Source organism: Ranitomeya imitator, chromosome 5, assembly GCF_032444005.1.
Source record: "Ranitomeya imitator isolate aRanImi1 chromosome 5, aRanImi1.pri, whole genome shotgun sequence".
Taxonomy (NCBI): Eukaryota; Metazoa; Chordata; class Amphibia; order Anura; family Dendrobatidae; genus Ranitomeya; species Ranitomeya imitator.
In genome coordinates, this window is record NC_091286.1 from 304,590,632 (window position 1) to 304,614,464 (window position 23,833).

The 23,833-nt window shown below is 38.4% G+C and overlaps 1 protein-coding gene across 2 annotated transcripts in view; it reads right to left on the bottom strand.

The window, feature by feature from the left end:
- Window positions 1–23,833, bottom strand: part of GRIK2 (glutamate ionotropic receptor kainate type subunit 2) — a 1,405,635-nt gene that overhangs the window by 734,244 nt on the left and 647,558 nt on the right. For both annotated transcript variants that reach the window (XM_069726310.1, XM_069726309.1), the window contains one exon: window positions 2,228–2,409. In XM_069726310.1, coding sequence (XP_069582411.1) covers window positions 2,228–2,409 — 182 coding nt within the window. The remainder of the gene's footprint in view (window positions 1–2,227; window positions 2,410–23,833) is intronic.

Consider the following 23,833-nt stretch of genomic DNA (forward strand, 5'->3'; position numbering starts at 1 on the left):
TAACAAAAAATGTGAAAAAACTGAAAATATGTCTTATATTCTAGGTACTTCAAAGTAGCCACCTTTTGCTTTGATGACTGCTTTGCACACTCTTGGCATTCTCTTGATGAGGTTCAAGAGGTAGTCACCGGGAATGGTCTTCCAGCAATCTTGAAGGAGTTTTCAGAGATGCTTAGCACTTGTTGCCCCTTTTGCCTTCACTCTGCGGTCCAGCTCACCCCAAACCATCTCAAATGGGTTCAAGTCTGGTGACTGTGGAGGCCAGGTCATCAGGCATAGCACCCCATTACTCTCCTTCTTGGTCAAATGGCCCTTATACAGCCTGGAGGTTTGTTTGAGGTCATTGTCCTGTAGAAAAATAAATGATGGTCCAACTAAACACAAACCGGATGGTAGCCATGCTGGTTCAGTTTGCCTTCAATTTTGAATAAATCCCCAACAGTCTCAACAGCAAAGCACCCCCACACCATCACACCTCCTCCTTCATGCTTCACGGTGGGAACCAGGCATGTAGAGTCCATCTGTTCACCTTTTCTGCGTCACACAAAGACACGGTGGTTGGAACAAAAGATCTCAAATTTGGACACATCAGACCAAAGCACAGATTTCCACTGGTTTAATGTCCATTCCTTGTGCTCTCTAGCCAAACAAGTCTCTTCTGCTTGTTGCCTGTCCTTAGCAGTGGTTTCTTAGCAGCTATTTTACCATGAAGGCCTGCTGCACAAAGTCTCCTCTTCACAGTTGTGGTAGAGATGTGTCTGCTGCTAGAATTCTGTATAGCATTGACCTGGTCTCTAATCTGAGCTGCTGTTAACCTGCGATTTCTGAGGATGGGGACTTAAATAAACTTATCCTCAGAAGCAGAGTTGACTCTTTGTCTTCCTTTCCTGGGGCGGTCCTCATGTTAGCCAGTTTCTTTGTAGCAATTGATGTTTTTTGCAACTGCACTTGGGGACACTTTCAAAGTTTTCCCAATTTTTCAGACTGACTGACCTTCATTTCTTTAATGATGGCCACTCATTTTTCTTTACGTAGCAGCTTTTTTCTTGCCATAATACAAATTCTAACAGTCTATTCAATAGGACTATCAGCTGTGTATCCACCAGACTTCTGCACAACACAACTGATCGTCTCAACATCATTTATAAGGCAATAAATCCCACTTATTAAACCTGACAGGGCACACCTGTGAAGTGAAAACCATTTCCGGTGACTACCTTTTGAAGCTCATCAAGAGAATGCCAAGAGTGTGCAAAGCAGTCATCAAAGCAAAAGGTGGCTACTTTGAAGAATCTAGAATATAAGACATATTTTCAGTTGTTTCACACTTTTTTGTTAAGTATATAATTCCACATGTGTTAATTCATAGTTTTGATGCCTTCAGTGTGAATGTACAATTTTCATAGTCATGAAAATACAGAAAAATCTTTAATTGAGAAGGTGTGTACAAACTTTTGCTCTGTACTGTACGTTTCAGAATAACATTGCAGAATTACAACTAATTTACAGAAATTGGCAAAATCATTGTTTATAAAACAAGCTAGTAGTTTACAAAACTGTAACATCAGGTTATTCTGGTACATGGGTGATCATAAGAATTTAATTTCAAATGGCTGGAGAAATTCGTAATGCATAGTAGATAAATACCAGGACTTTTGATATTAGCTAGTAGATGAGCAAAAGCAACACAAATATCTAGAGTCCATCAAAGATTCCTTATACAATAGGTACAGTATATTGCTAAACATTTAAACTTTAGCTATTATTTAAAAGCAGGAAGCATTACATGACGTACTGGCCTTCAAGATTCCTAGAACCTAAAGTGCTAGACATTCTGAGCTTAAAGGCATGTAAGATATAAATCTTAATCTTGTATTTTATTTGTAGGTCACTTATAAAACTAGTTTTGAACAACAAGTCCAGAATCATGCAGTAAACGGAAATAAGAAGAGAACACTCATTTACAATAATCAAAAAGGGTTACACTATTTTTGCCTCATTAAAACTAAGAATGTGAAGGTAGAGTTACTAAACCATATTACTAAATTTACTATTAATACAGAGCATAGTACATTTAAATGTTTTGCTATAGGATTTAAAGCTGTAAGAACAATATTTGGAAGTGTTTTGGTTTTAATTTAAAAACTAATGATAAATTAATTATACACAAATATAGTCAGAAAATTATAGGAGTATTTAGCACATATATCGAAGTTTGAATTGTTACCTGTTTTAGTATGCCAGCTGCCATGTCATGGCTACAATCAAAGATTACATGGAACTCTTTGCCTCTCTTCATTTCTTTCAGAAGTGGCTTTGCATCTTTTGTATCAAGAGGTAACTGGCGGATTTTAAGTCTTAAATTGTACCTAGATGGAGCCTTAATGAGCTCTTGTAAGCGGATAAGACCTAGTAAAAAAAAAAAAATAATGTCAGTCATAGAGATATTGACAGCACTGGGTAAATACTTTATTTACAGTAACATGGTAAAATAGTGTATTAAAATGCTACTTTATTCTCATTTATTCAATCTCTCAGAAGCGAGCCTCTGTGCAAACACATTATGTGGCCCTTTGCTGTAAAATAGTGCACCCCTTTATGCACTGCTCTGGAGGTGGAAATGAGCCCCCTTACCTCTCGGACTTTTGTGAGACTGTGCATTTTGAACCAATGGTGTGTTTACACCTGTCTATAGTTTTTTCAGCTTTCAATAGGTCAAAACTGTCCAGTTCTTTCTCTTTTTAATTCCTGCTCCTCCTCTGAGTATTATATGTATATTTTTAAATCCACCAAATGATTTCAGGATTAGGGGCCTTTTTGTTTAGTGCCCATTTTTATCGTCTTTACCAAGGAACATTGCTCACAGGATTCTCTAGGGACATGTCTTTAATCTGTTCTGCATAATTACCCTGTCAGCAATGCAATTACAATTTATCAAGGTATACAGAATTATTAGGTAGTTTGTTTTCCTAAACCAAAAGGGGTAAAAAAAATTGAACTGACTCTGAAAAGTGAAAAATTGCTAAAGTCTTACAGAGAGATGCAGCACTGTTGAAATTGCTAAGACATTGTGGCATGATCATCGAACCGTCAACATTTTTGTTGAAAACCATCAAAAAGGTCACAAAAAAGGCTTTGAAAAAAAAATGCACATTAACTGCCAGAGATTTGAGAAGAATCAACCATGAAGCGACCAGGAACCCATTATCCTCATCCTCCAATGTCACATTCCAGAACTTCAAACTGCCTGGAGTGCCAAGAAGTACAAGGTGTTCAGTGCTCAAATACATAGCCAAGGTAAAGAAGGCTGAAACTCGACCATCATTGAACTAGACACTTAAAAAAGTTTTCTAATGAACAAAAGTTAATTTTAATCAATAGATCTTGGAATAATAATATGTTCCACAGTTGGATGTGTTTAAATAAAACGTCCCTGTGCTGAGACAATCTTATAAATGTGCCCCTGCTATATACTGTGTAATGGCTGTGTTTGACTGTGCAGGAACATGGTCTGATCATACCACTGGGCATAACATCATAAGAAGAGAACAATCACTGGAGAAGGATATCATAGTAGGAAGAATAGAAGGAAAAAGGCGAAGAAGACCATAAACCTGATGGCTTGATACAATCAAGATAAAGGCCCTGCTTGTCCTATCTAGGCTTGCACAAGTTCAATCTTTCTACAGAGCATTCATCCATCAAATCACCATTGTTCGAGATGATTTCCATTGTATGGTATAATGAAATGTGAGATAGAATCAATGGTGTCATTCAAAAATTCATTTCACATCTTACTTTTGTTATGTCTTGAGGTCTGCAGACCTCAGAGCACATTAAAGGTTATTCAAGCAGCATCAAAAAGGTTTGATACTGCTTGAAAAATCACTGCAAATCAAATTAGACACTGCAAATCAATTTTCATCGAAAAAATCTACATAATTTGCCAAATTCTAATCTTTGCCTGATTTGATCATCTTTACTATCAGTAAAGTTGAAAATCATGCTTAAAGATTTGACAGCTGTTACTGTATGCACACTTAGAATACCACCTAGTGGACTCCTAAGCATAAAAAGCTGTTATTTAAATGAATAAACTAGAATTTATACTAAACCTTTTCCCACAAAATTATATGTCAAATTAGTTTTTACTTCATCTACTCAATAACATGCTGCCTGCAGATAAGACATCTCGTTGAACATGACATGTTCCCTTTCAGCATGAAGTTACTTACTCAAACAGTAAATTAATAGAGCAAACATAATGTTGAAGGGTTTTTTCTCCTAACTACTACTAGTTCTTATTATGGAAATAAAACATTTATTTAAAAAATATAGATGGTGTATTCTTTCTTTAAATGTTTAAGTGTATACTGAACTTTTTCTAAGTCCATGTACAATATGATATTGTCATAAGTTTTATGCTGTCGATTTGTCAGTCTTGCTCTGTGAAAGACGGAAACTTGATGTGATTGACACTAATGCCATTGACTCTTACTTGTTTTGATAAAAACTGGAATGAAAATAAGTGCAATAGGGTCTTATCCAGATTACAAAGGAAAGAGTAAAATGGCATTTGCTCACCTGGGGGGGTTGTGAAAGTCACAATCCATTTACTAGCTTTTTAAGGCCCCTTCACATTAAGCGACGCTGCAGCGATACCGACAACGATCCGGATCGCTGCAGCGTCGCTGTTTGGTCGCTGGAGAGCTGTCACACAGACCGCTCTCCAGCGACCAACGATGCCGGTAACCAGGGTAAACATCGGGTAACTAAGCGCAGGGCCGCGCTTAGTAACCCGATGTTTACCCTGGATACCATGCTAAAAGTTAAAAAAAACAAACACTAGATACTTACCTACCGCTGTCTGTCCTCCAGCGCTGCGCTCTGCTTCTCTGCTCTCCTCCTGTACTGTCTGTGAGCCGGAAAGCAGAGCGGTGACGTCACCGCTCTGCTTTCCGGCTCACAGACAGTACAGGAGGAGTGCAGAGCACAGCGCTGGAGGACAGACAGCGGTAGGTAAGTATCTAGTGTTTGTTTTTTTTTACTTTTAGCATGGTAACCAGGGTAAACATCGGGTTACTAAGCGCGGCCCTGCGCTTAGTTACCCGATGTTTACCCTGGTTACCAGTGAAGACATCGCTGGATCGGTGTCACACACGCCGATCCAGCGATGTCTCCAGGGAGTCCAGCGACGAAATAAAGTTCTGGACTTTATTCAGCGACCAACGATCTCCCAGCAGGGGCCTGATCGTTGGTCGCTGTCACACATAACGATTTCATTAACGATATCGTTGCTACGTCACAAATAGCAACGATATCGTTAACAATATCGTTATGTGTGAAGGTACCTTAAGCAAAGAAGACAGCAGAGCTACCAAACAGATAGTAAGCCATCTTGGAGATGAAAGTGGATATAAAACCTAGGATATGATATATACAATAGGAAACTAAATGGGGTATGGATGCTGTTTTATTTGTCAACATGGTTCGAGGTGATCACATCTCTTCATCAGGACAAACCACAATGATTGGACACAACTTGCAAGAATGTGGAAATAAACAGTACATTTAAGAAAGAGCCATTCAAAAATTGTCCTCCATGGTTTTATGACAATTATTTTACATTTTTATTATTTTTAAAATTTTTATTATCAATCTATTATATTTACACTTTTCATATTATATATATATATATATTTTAACTTCTTCTCGACATGCGCCATACTAGTACTGCTCTGAGGGAATTGTGTTCCTGCAAACAACAGTACTAGTACATTGAACCGGCCTCATGCTGAGTTCCGCAGTGATCGGGTGTGGGTGTCAGCTGTATGCAACAGCTGACACCCCGCAGCAATGCCCACGACTGATGCTATCACCAATTTTGGGCATTTGACCCATCTGATGCTGCTGTCATTAATAACATTACTCTTCCTCTTCTTCCTTCATTGAGTCACATCAGTTTGCAATATGTGTGCTCCAGAATCATGCTCACTCATTTGTGATGAAACTTAATTCCTATCTATCCAAATTCACCACAACTGATGTCACACCACTTCGATTGTACTGTCTTTTGCAATATGATGGCATGTGCTCCACCTCAATGGAACTTAATTTATTGCATAAAGTCATCTTTGCTTTGTGATTTCACATAGCAGAGACCGTGGACTGCTTCTGGTGCAACAAATATGGTGTTTTACATGTCTTCTATGGTCCACTTAGTCAAAAATGTTAATGCTGGAAATGCATTACCAGTGCAATTATGCACCTCCTACTATGTTGCTTCAAATGTCACTTTTAATGGAGTTTTGTCAGTGTTGGACTGGCCCAGCGGATCACCAGACGATCCTCCAGTGAGTGCTCCCCTTTACTTCTGCATGTTTGGAGCAGACACACTTCAGATGAAGTCTGGAGCATCATTTAAGGTAGTACTGACATCTAGTTTGAGTTCAGCAGTACTACCTTAATAAAACTCTCTGTGCCACCTTAACACATCCTTCCTTCCCACGTACAAACACACTTTTGTCTTCCTTGCTTTGAATACAGATAGGGGGAGGGTGTCTTCAGGCTGCAGCTATATTGAGTGGGGCCTTTTTTCCAGCACTCAGCAATTCAGCAATAAAGTATATTTTATTGTGTTTAAAATTTGTATATTTATTGAGTATACAGTATGCATTTATTGTGTATATGTGTACAACGTGCGCGAATACATACTTATATTTAATGTGAGTTACCTGTCAGTGTGAGTGAGGGCTGATTTAAGTTATGCATGACTAGAGACCTCTTCCCACAACACTCATGTCATAGTTTACTGAATGAGGATCCTCACAAATATAACCAATAGCTATGCACACATCATACATGAATATAAAAATGCACACTCCATATACACATGTACACACACACACTTACTGATAGCTCAAGGGTTGATGGGCCCTCAATTAATTATGATAGAGGTGGTGAGCTAGAGAAAGTTCTTTTTCTATATTTAAAAAGCCATAAATGGTTAATGGCCTTCTTTCATTGCCCATCTCTGTCAATTAGGGCTCTCTCAGATATCAGATTTTTTGGCACATGTGCCATTCATCCTTTTGCAGATAGATCACATACCCATTACAGTGAATATGCTTTTTCACTTTTTCATTTTTTGTTGCTGAAAAACAAAGAAAACTGAGTAATATCCTAATTTGAAGTAAATTATTTTTTAACACTTTACTACAGTTCAAAAGTCATTAAGAAATGTATGAAGCCGCACATGATCTGATTATGATTCTTACCTGGCAGATCACAGCTATTGCCGTGATGGCCTCTGCCTGTAAACACAGTGGTCTTTAATTGTCAGGGAGAGTTTTTAACAAAAATAAATTACTTTTCAGTGTGTGTTTATTTCTTCTTATTACTGGGTTTCTTTTTACTAATGAGCGTGTCTGACTGACACCTCTCCATTATTAACCCCTGGGCTTGATGTCAGCCAGCTGCTGACATCAACCACAGAAACAATTACCCTGATTTCCATTGCACCAGGTGAGGATCAGGATGAGATGAGGCTAAGCATCAAATTGGCTCAACAAATATGATCCACCTCTTCTGAGCAGGCTGTCGGCTTCTATTTGTAGGTTGGGAATGACCCAATAAACATGGGCATTCCTAGCTTATTAATATAATTACGCAGCCTACTTTCCCTTAGCTGGCTATTAGAAATAGCGGGACCCCACACTGGCAACTTTCCACTACTGTTTCTGGAACTTGCTATCAGAGAGTGTTGTTGTTTGTTGACCAAGGGCTGCCCACTCCCTAACCCAAACACTCTTATTTAACTACCCAACACAGAAGTATTTATAAGAGCTTGGTTAACCTCAGAATTCGACCATTCAATGTGATAGGATATCTCTGGTGTAACTGCTTGTCGGTGTTTATTAGTTTTGAAGGGACCAATGTCCATGGACCTTCCCATTCCGATAGTATTAATTTGCTGCTGCCATTTCTACCTTGGTTGGTTATGGAACATGAGCGAATGCAGCATATAATATTTACATGTGAAACAACCTAAATTATTTATTTATTACGTTTTTGTGGGTCTGCACATTTTCATAACCAGCCAATACAAATACAAATCCACCAGCAGAAAACTGATGTCCTTAGGATTGAAAGTTCCTTGGATACTGATTACTTCCTAATTTAAAAATAATAGCTGCAGCAGTCACAGGCAAAAACTATCACATTGGATGATTTATTTCTGGGGAGTAATAAACTCTTTACCAATTTTCCTGGTGGTGCATTAGGCAATAAATTAACAGTAGAGATAAGCGAGCACTAACATGCTAGAGAAAAAAAATGGCTCCATCAAAATGGTGCTGGTGCAGCAGCAAATATCGACACCATCTTGATGTAGCCATTTTTTTTTCTTCAGCAAAATGGTGTTGGCCCCCCGTTATGTGTCATCTATCGTGCTCCGAATAATGCAAGGCTAGTGCCATTTTTATAAAAAAAAAAAAAATTCTCAAGAAATTTATATGACAAAATCAAATAAAAATAAGGATATTATGTATCATATCATGCTACAGTGCAGGCGCCAGCACCTGCATGATGAATGTAGATTTTTTTAAAACAATAAGATATGCAGTATAGAAAATAGTGGGCGGGTCACTGAAGGATTTTACATGGTTCTTGTTACAGATAAATTCTTCAACACTTTTTTTGGAGTGTTATAAACCACCAAAATGTAACATAAAGCAATTAATACCGATGAATAATTGAGTCCAGGCAAAAGTTTGTAACTTTCATTGTAGTGTCATATACAACAGAAATTTTACTCAAAGCATGTAATACAGTGTGGATGCATAATCGAATTCAGACAAATTTTTCAACACTTTTTGGAGTCGTATATCGCATCGAAATAACAGAAAGGCTAATACTCTATGGATGACTAATTGATTGCAGACCAATTTTTCTTCTTTTTTTCACTGTTATATAACACTGAAATGTACTGCAGAGCCTCAAATAGTATACATGTAATTGAATACAAAAAAAGTTTTAAAACTTTTTGTAAGTGTTATATAACACCAACATATAACAAAGAGCATGTAATAATATATGGATCATTAACTGAATGCAAAATTTCCTTTACTCCATTTTTTGTAGTGTTATATAACACCAAAATGTACCACAGAGCACCTAATAGTATATGGATGAGTAATTCAATACAGAAAAATGTTTCAACACTTTTTTGGAATGTCATGTGCCACCAATATGTACCACAGATGGCTAAATAGATGATTACTTAAATACAGAAAAATGTTTCAACACTTTTTGGGAGTGTTATATGCCATTGAAATGTACCAAAGAGCTTGTAATAACATATGGATTAGTAATTGAATTAAGTCAATTTTTCAATGCTTTTTGGAATGTTATATACCACCAAAATGTAACAGAAAGCATCTGATACTGCATGGATGACTAATTGAATTCGTACAATTTTTTGGGAGTGTCATATACCATTGTAATGTGCCATAAAGCATGTAATACTGTATGGATGAGTAATTGGATCAAGAAAAAAATGTAATACTTTTTTGGAGTGTAACACACTGTAATGTAACAAGAACCACGTTTAAACTGTATGGAGGACTAACTGAACCCTAAAAAAGTTTTAAATGTAAAAATATTTTGAAAGTTTAGTTAATGCACTCGTACACTCATAAAGGCTTTGCAGAAAGTGCAGTGCAAATGCAGGAAAACATTATAAGATGGGTCATCCAGCCATCCATAGATCCCAGAAAGGAAACAACTGGCGGGCCTTATTCAAATAGTTTTAAAGTGTTTTTGCTGTACTTCTACAATCATAGAAGTGAAAAAACAAGAAAAAATTATAAGGTGGGTAATACTGTGATCCTCTTTAGGTGTCCGCTTCTTCTCTTTCCTCGGGAGGCTGGGGGGATGGCCTCCACCTGCTTCTTTAAGCCCGAGTCTAAGGTGAATGGGCTGTAAGTGAACCGGCTTCAGGTAGCGCAAGAGTAGAAATAGACAGGTAGAAATAGATGACAGCCCCTAGTCACTTGCACCATCGCCTGCTACCACATAGAAGGTGATAGAACCCAAGGACAGTCCAATCTCTTAAGGGTGGTAGTACCCCTGTCTCGAGAAGCCTCAAGGAATCACTCCCAGGCCCATTCATTCCTCAAACAGAGTTCATCCTGTTGTGTTCCTTCATGGATTAAACCCACCACATACCAGTGATGTTGCTCCTTCATTTTGTGGGACATGACACTGGTTCCAGCCATCAGCTCTTGTAGGCTTTGAGGCAAATGTTGTGTCTCTATTGCCTGCTGGTTGAACGAGATGTGTTGATGGGTCCCAAACTCTTCTATGGACCTCCATCTCTGCAGCTAGTAGAACTCAATGACATCCCCCAGAGCTAGAGAGCCCGCTAGCATTTGTCCAGCCCTGGTCCTGGCTTGCCTCCTTGTCTTTTCTGACTAGCCTAGGCCCCAGGTTCCATTCACCAGTTCCTGAATCCTGGCTCTCCTATCCACAGAACACAAGAACCTCAGTGGTGAAGGCTGCAGCCTGGCTTCAGGGTTCATGTTTCCTAGAAAGTGTCCAGTTCCAGACCACAGAATTCTGCCACCTCCACTATCGCACCATCATTTTTTAGCCCCGATATTCCTCCGGTCAATCCCTCTGGAGATTCAGTCATATTTGTTGCCCACAGAGCATGTAATAGTCTATGGATGAATAATTGAATACAGAAAATTGTAGGTGTTACATAACACCTAAATGTACCAAGTAGCACGAAAAAGTATATGGATGAGTAATTAAATACAGAAACATTTGGCAAGGATTGTAGTAATATTATATAACACCAAAATGTACCAAAGAGTACGTATTAGCATATGGATGCGTAATTGAATACAGAAACATTTTTCAATGCTCTTTTGGACTATTATATAACAGTAAAATGTACCACATTGCACGCAATAGTATATGATAAATTGAATACAGAAAAATCTTTCAATGCTTTCTGGGAGTGTTAAAGAAAAGCAAAATGTACCGCAAAGCACGTAATATTCTTTGGGTGAGTAAATAAATCCAGGAATTTGTTTACATTTTTTTAGAGTCTTACATAACATAGAAATGTACCACAAAGCACCTAATACTCTATAGATCGCAAAATAATCAGTTTTTTCATCCCCCTAAAAAAGTGGTCAACTGCCTCAGCTATATATTTAGCAGTGGACTGTAAAAGCCTTAATCCCAACCTAGAGACAGTATTCAGCAATTACTCTCCCTGCTCCTGCTGCTCTCTGTCCCTCACTAGGCTAAATGCAAAATGCATCTAATACAAACAGCAAAGCACAAAATTAGCACTTTCAAGGACTGTTAGCATGATGGTTCAACTTCAGCATCAGTACCAAGTCTACAGAATTTTGATTTGTTAAACTGTGCACATACAAGCCTGGACAAGCACTCTCTCCCACAAATAGCAACTGTCACAAAGCTGTGCAATGGTGTCAGTATGCCGAGCCTGTCTTTTTATAACCACTAATGTTTTCACAAGGCCAGCTAAACAGATGGACAGCCAATACCACTACCAAGATGTATACGGCATTACAATGGCTTGAAGGCAACCGCCACGTGCTTATTGGCTGTGCAACAGGTGCTAAATATTCAGGTCAGGGATTCGAGTTTGAAATCAAACACCATCTAATGCTTGCCGAGTGCCGCACAAATCCAATCACCCAGATAATACAGGATTGGGTCCCCGTGGTGGGCTTTGAACATAAAAATCTCTTGTAGTGCTATATTTTGACACTAACTCACATGATTAGAGTGGGAAATTGAATCAGTAATCAAACCCTGGCTCTATGTTTCCTATGGCCTAGTTACATTGTCAGGTACAGAAAACAACATACAAAGTTTATCGGTGACATAATGTCAATGACACAATAATAGATGGTTATTACCTAGTCCAGGACCCTGCCTGTATAGTTTAAAAAAATGCATTGCAAATAAGGTTTGACGTGAACCACAGGATAATGTTGCCAATGATGGGAATTTGAATTTTAAAAGATTCCATCATCTTATTCTATAGTCCCTTCAATATATATATTTAGAACCATTCAATTTGTGTTTTTATCAACCAATCTCACTGTCTATAAAAATTATGAAATATTGCTCTCCTCAAATAAACTGATCTTCATAATAACTTGACACCTTATATTTTGAAGGAATTACTTTTCAACTCATGTATTGCAAAAAATAACAGCTCTATTATAAAACTGTGAGCAGATAATCCAGGATCACATCATTCACAATAGGTGAAGGATATAGTTCACTGCCTCTTACTTTCTCTGTCTCGCTGAATACTGATATATATCACAACAACCTTTTAACAATTTAAGCAGCAGCACAAGCAAGATGGCTGCCCAATAATTCTCGATCTTAGAAAAAAAATATATACAATAAAATCAGATTGTTAAAAGATATTTCTCCTCTAAAATTCTTCTAAAACTGGTACTTTTTTGTCTCTTTATGTACTTTGCTTAGATGCGTCTCCTATTTGGTTTGAAAAATTATACAGTAACTTTCAGCACTAACAGATGTAGCAGTGCTTAAAAAAATGTTCTACAGTACCTTGAATCTTTGTTGGTCATGATGAAAAATATCTGCAATTTACACAAATAGCAAAATCATACTTTGACGGTATGGTTTGCATATCTCTAATGCTTTACTCTTAGTATTTAACCCTTTGTATCTTTGACAAAGCATACATAACATGGCAGAACAGGGGGCTAGGTCAGCATTGGCTAAGGATTGGCTTATCTAAACAATGAACAATGTGATCATTACTCTCGACAAGCAAACAATGTCAGATAAGTGTTTACATAAGATGAAAGTTGTTAATAAAATTATAGAATAACAAATATTACATTGTATTGTACACTCTGGTTACACAGACAATCTGGTTTAGGTGTCTTCAACATTCATATCCCATAAGAGATACTAATTACTTAGTATATATGAATTCATAAAGTGTGGACAAACTTTTCCATTGGTACTGTAGAAAGACTACTTAACAAATTAGAAAACAAAATATTTTTTTGCTCAATCTGCAAATATCTGTCAATGCGCCAACCAATACTGAACTTTTAATTGCCTTGAAACATGGTGAACTTTAATTAGGACTTAAATTGCTACTTCTCCTTTTTGTCAGTCATACCATTATACAAGCGAAGAATCTCTATTTGCGTCACACACCTTTCAAAAACTGAACCAGAATTTTTTTGCTCGCCTTAATGATTTCTTGCACAATTCATCGTCCCATCACTGAATTTATCCATACTATACAATAGTTCTGAACGATGGGTAGTTACAGTAAGAATCTGTCAGATTATCAGGCTGTGTAAATGCACCATAAAAGAAGCAAAACCAGGTGTAAACTGGAACACTGCATTTTTACTGTTAATGTGTAGCAAATAAATAATTTATTATAAGACACCATAAAAAAAGCTTGATTAATCTCATGTACAGCTACAATTCTTGAATCATCTCCTTAACAAAGAGAACACCATTGAGTTCTGTAGCAGTATTTTTCTTGCACCCTATTAGTTTTGGGTCAACTTTTGCTCACATTTGTCGTTCTAAAATTATGGTATTGCACTATAAAATTATTTAGTAACACACTTGTACATGCTTGTAAAAAGACTAACAGCACTCCACTAAGTTCAAAGATTCCTTCAACAAACATCTCCAAAGGTGATCTTCTGACATATATCTTAACACAAACCTTGGATTAGTACCAACTAGGTTTGAGAACTGGACAGATAATCTCAACCTTTTGATTCTGTAAATTAAAGTTTAAGAATGGTGCCTATTACCTCTACTGGCAAGGGTGTAATTTTCAGATGCAGTTTGGAGTTCACCTTTAAAATAGAGCGACAGTCCCAGATACATCACAGCCTGATGCTTTATATTTGCTATGTGCATCAACACCAAGGTCACAAATTATGACTTGAAATCCAGACAGTTATTACTGGGAATGTAGAAAATGTTGAAAACCATGTGTGAGCTCATCTGCCAACTCAACTGACAATTTGATTGAAATAGATGAAAACAGAAGAATTGAATAGTTGGATATGGTTTTCTCATGAAGTCCCACTGAGATCAGTGCCTTCTCCAATGAATCAAGAACTACAGGTCCTTCTCAAAAAATTAGCATATAGTGTTAAATTTCATTATTTACCATAATGTAATGATTACAATTAAACTTTCATATATTATAGATTCATTATCCACCAACTGAAATTTGTCAGGTCTTTTATTGTTTTAATACTGATGATTTTGGCATACAACTCCTGATAACCCAAAAAACCTGTCTCAATAAATTAGCATATCAAGAAAAGGTTCTCTAAACGACCTATTACCCTAATCTTCTGAATCAACTAATTAACTCTAAACACATGCAAAAGATACCTGAGGCTTTTATAAACTCCCTGCCTGGTTCATTACTCAAAACCCCCATCATGGGTAAGACTAGCGACCTGACAGATGTCAAGAAGGCCATCATTGACACCCTCAAGCAAGAGGGTAAGACCCAGAAAGAAATTTCTCAACAAATAGGCTGTTCCCAGAGTGCTGTATCAAGGCACCTCAATGGTAAGTCTGTTGGAAGGAAACAATGTGGCAGAAAACGCTGTACAATGAGAAGAGGAGACCGGACCCTGAGGAAGATTGTGGAGAAGGACCGATTCCAGACCTTGGGGAACCTGAGGAAGCAGTGGACTGAGTCTGGTGTGGAAACATCCAGAGCCACCGTGCACAGGCGTGTGCAGGAAATGGGCTACAGGTGCCGCATTCCCCAGGTAAAGCCACTTTTGAACCATAAACAGCGGCAGAGGCGCCTGACCTGGGCTACAGAGAAGCAGCACTGGACTGTTGCTAAGTGGTCCCCAGTACTTTTTTCTGATGAAAGCAAATTTTGCATGTCATTCAGAAATCAAGGTGCCAGAGTCTGGAGGAAGACTGGGGAGAAGGAAATGCCAAAATGCCTGAAGTCCAGTGTCAAGTACCCACAGTCAGTGATGGTGTGGGGTGCCATGTCAGCTGCTGGTGTTGGTCCACTGTGTTTCATCAAGGGCAGGGTCAATGCAGCTAGCTATCAGGAGATTTTGGAGCACTTCATGCTTCCATCGGCTGAAATGCCTTATGGAGATGAAGATTTCATTTTTCAGAACGACATGGCACCTGCTCACAGTGCCAAAACCACTGGTAAATGGTTTACTGACCATGGTATTACTGTGCTCAATTGGCCTGCCAACTCTCCTGACCTGAACCCCATAGAGAATCTGTGGGATATTGTGAAGAGAAAGTTGAGAGACGCAAGACCCAACACTCTGGATGAGCTTAAGGCCGCTATTGAAGCATCCTGGGCCTCCATAACATCTCAGCAGTGTCACAGGCTGATTGCCTCCATGCCACGCCGCATTGAAGCAGTCATTTCTGCCAAAGGATTCCCGACCAAGTATTGAGTGCATAACTGAACATTATTATTTGTTGTTTTTTTTTGTTTGTTATTAAAAAACACTTTTATTTGATTGGATGGGTGAAATATGCTAATTTATTGAGACAGGTTTTTTGGGTTATCAGGAGTTGTATGCCAAAATCATCAGTATTAAAACAATAAAAGACCTGACAAATTTCAGTTGGTGGATAATGAATCTATAATATATGAAAGTTTAATTGTAATCATTACATTATGGTAAATAATGAAATTTAACACTATATGCTAATTTTTTGAGAAGGACCTGTACTTTGACAAGAGGAGCTTTACTGCTTCCTAATGTTTTCACTTAAAATTCAACACTTACGTTATTCTATCTTGTTTTTAACAATGATGGCAATGTCACACATAAACCAGGCAATACATTTAAAACGCTGGTAACCATAGAAATCATCTTCAGCTCAAAGAATGTAAAATGAAGTAATTTGGTTTAAAAATATATATTTATTTATACTGTTGCATAATACAATGTATGAACTGGGACTCTGTAGTGTGATTAACCCCTTCATGACCTTGGGATTTTCGTTTTTTCCATGTTCGTTTTTCGCTCCCCTCCTTCCCAGAGCCATAACTTTTTTATTTTTCCATCAATATGGCCATGTGAGGGCTTATTTTTTTGCAAAACAAGTTGTACTTTTGAATGTCATCATCGGTTTTAGCATGTGATATACTAGAAAACGGGAAAAAAATTCCAAGTGCAGTGAAATTGCAAAAAAAGTGCAATCCCAAACTTGTTTTTTGTTTGGCTTTTTTTGCTAGGTTCACTAAATGCTAAAACTGACCTGCCATTATGATTCTCCAGGTCATTACGAGTTCATAGACAGCTAACATATCTAGGTTCTTTTTTATCTAAGTGGTGAAAAAAATTCCAAACTTTGCTAAAAAAAAAAAATTGTGCCATTTTCCGATCCTCGTAGCGTCTCCATTTTTCATGATCTGGGGTCAGTTGAGGGCTTATTTTTTTCGTGCCGAGCTGGTGTTTTTAGTGCCATTTCGGTGCAGATACGTTCTTTTGATCGCCCATTATTTCATTTTAATGCAATGTCGCGGCGACCAAAAAGACGTAATTCTGGTGTTTCGAATTTTTTTTCTCTCTACGCCATTTAGCTATCAGGTTAATCCTTTTTTTTATAGATCGGGCGATTCTGAATGCGGCGATACCAAATATGTGTAGGTTTGAATTTTTTTTATTGATTTATTTTCAATGGGGCGAAAGGGGGGTGATTTAAACTTTTACATTTTTTATTTTTTTCAAATTTTTTTAACTTTTTTTTAACTTTTGCCATGCTTCAATAGCCTCCATAGGAGGCTAGAAGCTGGCACAACCCTATCGCCTCTGCTACATAGCAGCGCTCATCAGATCGCTGCTATGTAGCTGAATTGCAGGTGTGCTATGAGCGCCGACCACAGGGTGGCGATCACAGCTAGCCGGGATCAGTAACCATAGAGGTCTCTAGGACCTCTATGGTTACTATGCAGAAGCATTGCTGACCCACGATCATGTAACGGGGGTCAGCGATGCACTCATTTCCGGCCGGATGTCCGGAAGCACCAGATAAATGCCGCTGTTAGCATTTGACAGCGGCATTTAACTAGTTAATAGCGGCGGGTGAATCGCGATTTCACCTGCCTCTATTGCGGGCACATGTCAGCTGTTCTAAACAGCTGACATGTCCCGGCTTTGATGCGGGCTCACCGCTGGAGCTCTGCATCAAAGGGCGGGAATCTGACCTTGGACGTACTATCCCGCCTGAGGTCAGATAGGGGTTAAGGGGACAACAATTGTGTGATGCTGATCAATTATTGAAGGAAGTGCAGTGTGATGAGACCCATGTGAAATGTAAAATGCATTAAGAAAAAAACATTTCAGAAGGGAAGACAACTCAAAAGTGTTGCTTTAACGTGTCCTTTTTCTGCTTTCTATGTGTTGTTCTATGAAACATATTGCAATTCTTATCTACTTAGGCTATTATCTTCTAGAACTTTTAGCTCATAATACAAAACTGCATACATTAGGAAGAATTCACATATGTTTTCATATGCAGGTGAGGAACCACAATAACAGCAATTTCTACTTTTTGGTTATACATTTTGATTGCTAATGTACATGTACACAGGTTTTCCAGGCAAAAATAGCAACACAATTCAAGATGATCAAAGCACTGTTAGCTATAATACTTGGGGTGTTAGAGTTGGGGGACGTTAATTCTTCCCTTTTCTCTGCTCTATGTATAAACAGGAAGTCTCTTTTCCCTATCTTGAGTCACCCCCCTCTTCAACTCCTGACCCAGCTGCTCCGCTCCTCCCCCCATCTGGCCAGGAATTTTGCAGCGATTTCTCTCCGTGCATTGTTCTAATAAATAGATTCTAGAGTATGGTAATAGCCAGGTGGCTGGTGCCATGAATATATTTAGGCTGGATGCACATGGTCAGTAATTGGCAGCGCTTTGGTCGCAGTACATGTCCGCTGCATCTAAAGCGCTGCCAGCTTTTGAAAGCAGGTGATTCCACATGTGTTCATTGAACCGTGCGGAATCACTGCATCCAGTACATTGTACGGGTGAAATTTATCAGCGGGTGAGCCACGGGCATCGGTGCACGCATGGTGGGCATGGGATTTCTATGCTGCAACATCCGGATGCTGCAGGTTGGATGCTACAGATATAAGCAGCGTCCAACCCCCAGCGTTTACTGACTAAGGGAACGTACCCTTAAAGATCTTGTGTGCACATTTGAATAGTCATTTCCTTATAATTGCTATCATTGCTTTTTATGTGTACATAGTGTACAATTTGTAGATTTTGTGCTATGACTAAATGTGTAATGTGAAGTTATTCAATAAAACACTATTTTGTGCTGGCATGTGAAATATTTTTATTTGCTTTAATATGTATTGCTTTATTTTTCTTGTAGATGACATGTTTTGAAATTTTGGTGAGATTATCCATTTTCCAGTTGTTTTTTTTTCAAGTTTCCTTTTCCAGACATATCTGTTTTTTTTTTTCTTATGATAATGATTTGCATTGCTGAAAAGTTTCTCTTTTAAGACGTTTACTTTGATGTAAAAAATGATTCAATCTTTGATCAAAGACTTTAGCAATTTACCAAAAGCACAACTTTGTGAGTTTCAATAGAAGCACTTTCACCTACTGCGCGTTTTACTTTTTAATCTAAATCTGTTTTTCTTTTCCATCCCATGTAAATTAAAGCAATACATTTTACATGCTTACTATTTTTAATCTTTAAGTATTAATCAAAATTTTTATGTACCATTTAATGAATCAATAGTTTCTAAAGATATTGATTATTTAAGAATGTATCAGCTAAAGTTTTCAGGGATGATTTCAGATTCAGAAGAATTTACATACTATATTTTTAATGCAAATTGTTATGAAAATGCTTTTTTTCTCTGATTTTCCTAAATAGTTTCTGCAAATGAGTATAATGTTCAAATCATCAACCATTAGAGTTTAAATCAAATTTTACCGGACAAACTTCTCAATGATAACAGTATTTTTTTCAAAACTAAAGAAACTAAAAAATGCACTGTCCCAAGCTGTTATGCACAACAGAGTTTCCAACAATTTTATAGGTTGTTAAGAACTGAAAATGGTCATTTGTTGAATTAGCAGCATTAACATGTATTTAGTAAAATCATTTATTTTAGCCAAAAACATCTTAACATGCCAATTTACGTGTTAACAGAAGACCCGTTTTTTGATATCACCTTCACAATTTTTACATTAATTAAACTTGTGCTTTTTTGAATAGTTTCTGCTTGAATGTCTTTGAAGGATGCTAGAATAGCCTCCTGAGCTGCTGTTTTGATATGAACTTCCTCTTATCCTCATGGTTCTTTTGCTTGAGGATACTCCAAAGATACTTCTTGATAGAGTTGAGCTCAGAGGAGGATGGTGGCCACACCATGAGTTTATCTACTTTTAAGCTCATAGCAGCCAATGGCTCGGAGATATTATTAGTATGAGATGGTGCATTGTACTGTAGGAAGATGATTGTGCTACAAATCCCACGATTCTTTTTTATGTACAATGGATGAAAGTGATCAGGCAGAAACTCTATATTTTTTGCTAATGTTATTTTCACACCTTCGGGATCCCTAAAAGAGCCTATCACCTCTCTCTTTATGGTTCAATTAAAAAACATGACTCAGCCACCTTTATTCTGATGTCACAGCCTTTTGGGGACATGGTAGCCATCCATCAAGCATACACTATTCCATCCATCATGATGATCCAGGGTTACATGCACTCATCAGTAAAAAGACTGTTTTAAAATTAGTCTTCAAGTATATATGGGCCCATTGCAGCAGTTTCTGCTCATGTACACTTTTTAGGGGTGGCCAAGTAGTAGGTCTATTAACAACTGCAAGCTTCTGGGGGATCCCAGGGCAGCACGGTGGCTCAGTGGATAGCACTGCAGCCTTGCAGCGCTGGAGTCCTGGGTTCTAATCCCACCCAGGACAACATCTGCAAAGAGTTTGTATGTTCTCTCCGTGTTTGCGTGGGTTTCCTCCGGGCACTCCGGTTTCCTCCCACATTCCAAAGACATATTGATAGGGATTCTAGATTGTGAGCCCAATCGGGGACAGTGATGATAATGTGTGCAAACTGTAAAGCGCTGCGGAATATGTTAGCGCTATATAAAAATAAAGATTATTATTATTTATCCTAAGCCTTGTGTGTTGTAGGACTTCAGAGGCATCAGCAGCTTCAAATACCTGTTTGCTGCTTTGTAATGGTATTTTAGCAGTAGCTCTATAAATTTAATTAATTTGTCTGACAGAAACTTTCCTCACTATGCCTTTTAAAACTCCCTAAAATAGATCTTTCATTATTGTTAAGTTAAAAACTTTCAATAACCTTCTAAACATTAGATGGTGTATGTCCAATGAGAATGATCTAGTAAAGCAATTTTACAGGGTGGGCCATTTATATGGTTACACTTAAATAAAATGGGAATGGTTGTTGATATCAACTTCCTGTTTGCAGCACATTAGTATATGGGAGTGGGAAAACTTTACAAGATGGGTGGTGACCATGGCGAATATTTTGAAGTTACCCATTCTGGATCCAACTTTGCTTTGTCCAATGGGAAGAGGGTCATGTGACGCATCAAACTTATTGAGAATTTCACAAGAAAAACAATGGTGTGCTTGGTTTTCACGTAACTTTATTCTTTCATGAGTTATTTACAAGTTTATGACCACTTATAAAATGTGTTCAAAGTGCTTCCCATTGTGTGGATTGTCAATGCAACCCTTTTCTCCCACTCTTGACAGACTGATAGCAACACCGCATAAGAAATGCTAGCACAGGCTTCCGGTATCCTTTGTTTCAGATGCTGCACATCTCATATCATCAAAACATAGACAATTGCCTTCAGATGACCCCAAAGATAAAAGTTTAAGGGGGTCAGATTGAGAGACCTTAGTGGCCATTCAACTGGCCCATGACGACCAATCCACTTTCCAGGAAACTGTTCATGTAGCAATGCTCGGACCTGACACTCATAATGTGGTGGTGCACCATCTTGCTGGAAAAACTCAGCCATCTTCAGTGCATAAAGAGGGCAACACATCATCATGATGGTCATCGTGGGCCAGTTGATATATACCGTATATACTCGAGTATAAGCCGACCCGAGTATAAGCCGATCCCCCTAATTTTGCCACAAAAAACTGGGAAAACTTATTGACTCGAGTATAAGCCTAGGGTAGGAAATGCAGCAGCTACCGGTGAATTTCAAAAATAAAAATAGATACCAATAAAAGTAAAATTAATTGAGACATCAATTGTGCCATATATAATGCTCCATACTGTTCATTATTGCCCCATAGATGCTCCATTTAAAGCTATGCCACATGGAATGCTCTGTACTGTTCATTATTGCCCCATAAGATGCTCAATATAAAGCTGTGCCCCATATAATTGTCTGTACCATTCATTATTGCCCCATAAGATGCTCCATACAAAGCTGTGCCCCATATAATGCTCTGTACCATTCATTATTGCCCCATAGATGCTCCATTTCAAGCTGTGCCCCATATATAATGCTCTGCACCATTCATTATTGCCCCATAGATGTGCCATATAAAGATGTGCCCCATATATAATGCTGCTGCTATAAAAAAAACGACATACTCACCCCACTTGCTGCCCGCAGCTCCTCAGCGTCCCGTCTCTCCACACTGACTGTTCAGGCAGAGGGCGGCGCACACACTAGTACGTCATCGCGCCCTCTGACCTGAACAATCAGAGCAAGAGGACGGGAAGACTGAGTGGCGCCTGATTATATGTATCCCAAACTGGTGCCAATGGTGCCAATGAATAATACAACATGTACTGTAAAAAGCAATAATATACAGCTGCTACAAATGAAAAGCAAAACAAAGCTCCAAGTCTCAAACTATGGAGATACCAATGAGGTTTATTTTTTAAATACATTTTACATAGCCATACTACCCTACAGCGCAAAGCAAAAAGGTTGTAAAAATAAAATTAAAAAATAGCAGAATTTTTTTTCAACTAGACTTCACAAAAAATATTTTTTTCCAGTTTGCAATAAATTATACAGTAAATTAAATACAACTAAAAAGACAAGCTTTCATGCAACTATGTCAATGGAAAAATGAAAAGATATGGCTCTGCAAAATGAGGGTGAAATAACAAAAAATAAATAAATGGCTGCATCCTCTGGGGTAGGCATTCATGTTGTGATTGATTGTCTGCAGCTCTATTCTTTTCACTAAAATACTATAGCTTTGACTCAAACCACACAGACTCAATTATAAGTCAAGTAGATTTGTCTGGATTCCTTGGAGTACATCTTTACATAAATTCAGCATAACTGTTATGGCTCTATTGTGAAAATCTGTCACTATACAGTATATTTAGTTAAAGTGTCTAAGGAAAACACATTTTTGCTTTACATTGGTGTGCATAAATATATCATTATATATATATACAGTGGGGCAAAAAAGTATTTAGTCAGTCAGCAATAGTGCAAATTCCACCACTTAAAAAGATGAGAGGCATCTGTAATTTACATCATAGGTAGACCTCAACTATGGGAGACAACCTGTGAAAAAAAAATCCAGAAAATCACATTGTCTGTTTTTTTAACATTTTATTTGCATATTATGGTGGAAAATAAGTATTTGGTCAGAAACAAAATTTAATCTCAATACTTTGTAATATATCCTTTGTTGGCAATGACAGAGGTCAAACGTTTTCTGTAAGTCTTCACAAGGTTGCCACACACTGTTGTTGGTATGTTGGCCCATTCCTCCATGCAGATCTCCTCTAGAGCAGTGATGTTTTTGGCTTTTCGCTTGGCAACACGGACTTTCAACTTCCTCCAAAGGTTTTCCATAGGGTTGAGATCTGGAGACTGGCTAGGCCACTCCAGGACCTTGAAATGCTTCTTACGAAGCCACTCCTTCGTTGCCCTGGCGGTGTGCTTTGGATCATTGTCATGTTGAAAGACCCAGCCACGTTTCATCTTCAATGCCCTTGCTGATGGAAGGAGGTTTGCACTCAAAATCTCACGATACATGGCCCCATTCATTCTTTCATGTACCCGGATCAGTCGTCCTGGCCCCTTTGCAGAGAAACAGCCCCAAAGCATGATGTTTCCACCACCATGCTTTACAGTAGGTATGGTGTTTGATGGATGCAACTCAGTATTCTTTTTCCTCCAAACACGACAAGTTGTGTTTCTACCAAACAGTTCCAGTTTGGTTTCATCAGACCATAGGACATTCTCCCAAAACTCCTCTGGATCATCCAAATGCTCTCTAGCAAACTTCAGACGGGCCCGGACATGTACTGGCTTAAGCAGTGGGACACGTCTGGCACTGCAGGATCTGAGTCCATGGTGGCGTAGTGTGTTACTTATGGAAGGCCTTGTTACATTGGTCCCAGCTCTCTGCAGTTCATTCGCTAGGTCCCCCCGCGTGGTTCTGGGATTTTTGCTCACCGTTCTTGTGATCATTCTGACCCCACGGGGTGGGATTTTGCGTGGAGCCCCAGATCGAGGGAGATTATCAGTGGTCTTGTATGTCTTCCATTTTCTAATTATTGCTCCCACTGTTGATTTCTTCACTCCAAGCTGGTTGGCTATTGCAGATTCAGTCTTCCCAGCCTGGTGCAGGGCTACAATTTTGTTTCTGGTGTCCTTTGACAGCTCTTTGGTCTTCACCATAGTGGAGTTTGGAGTCAGACTGTTTGAGGGTGTGCACAGGTGTCTTTTTATACT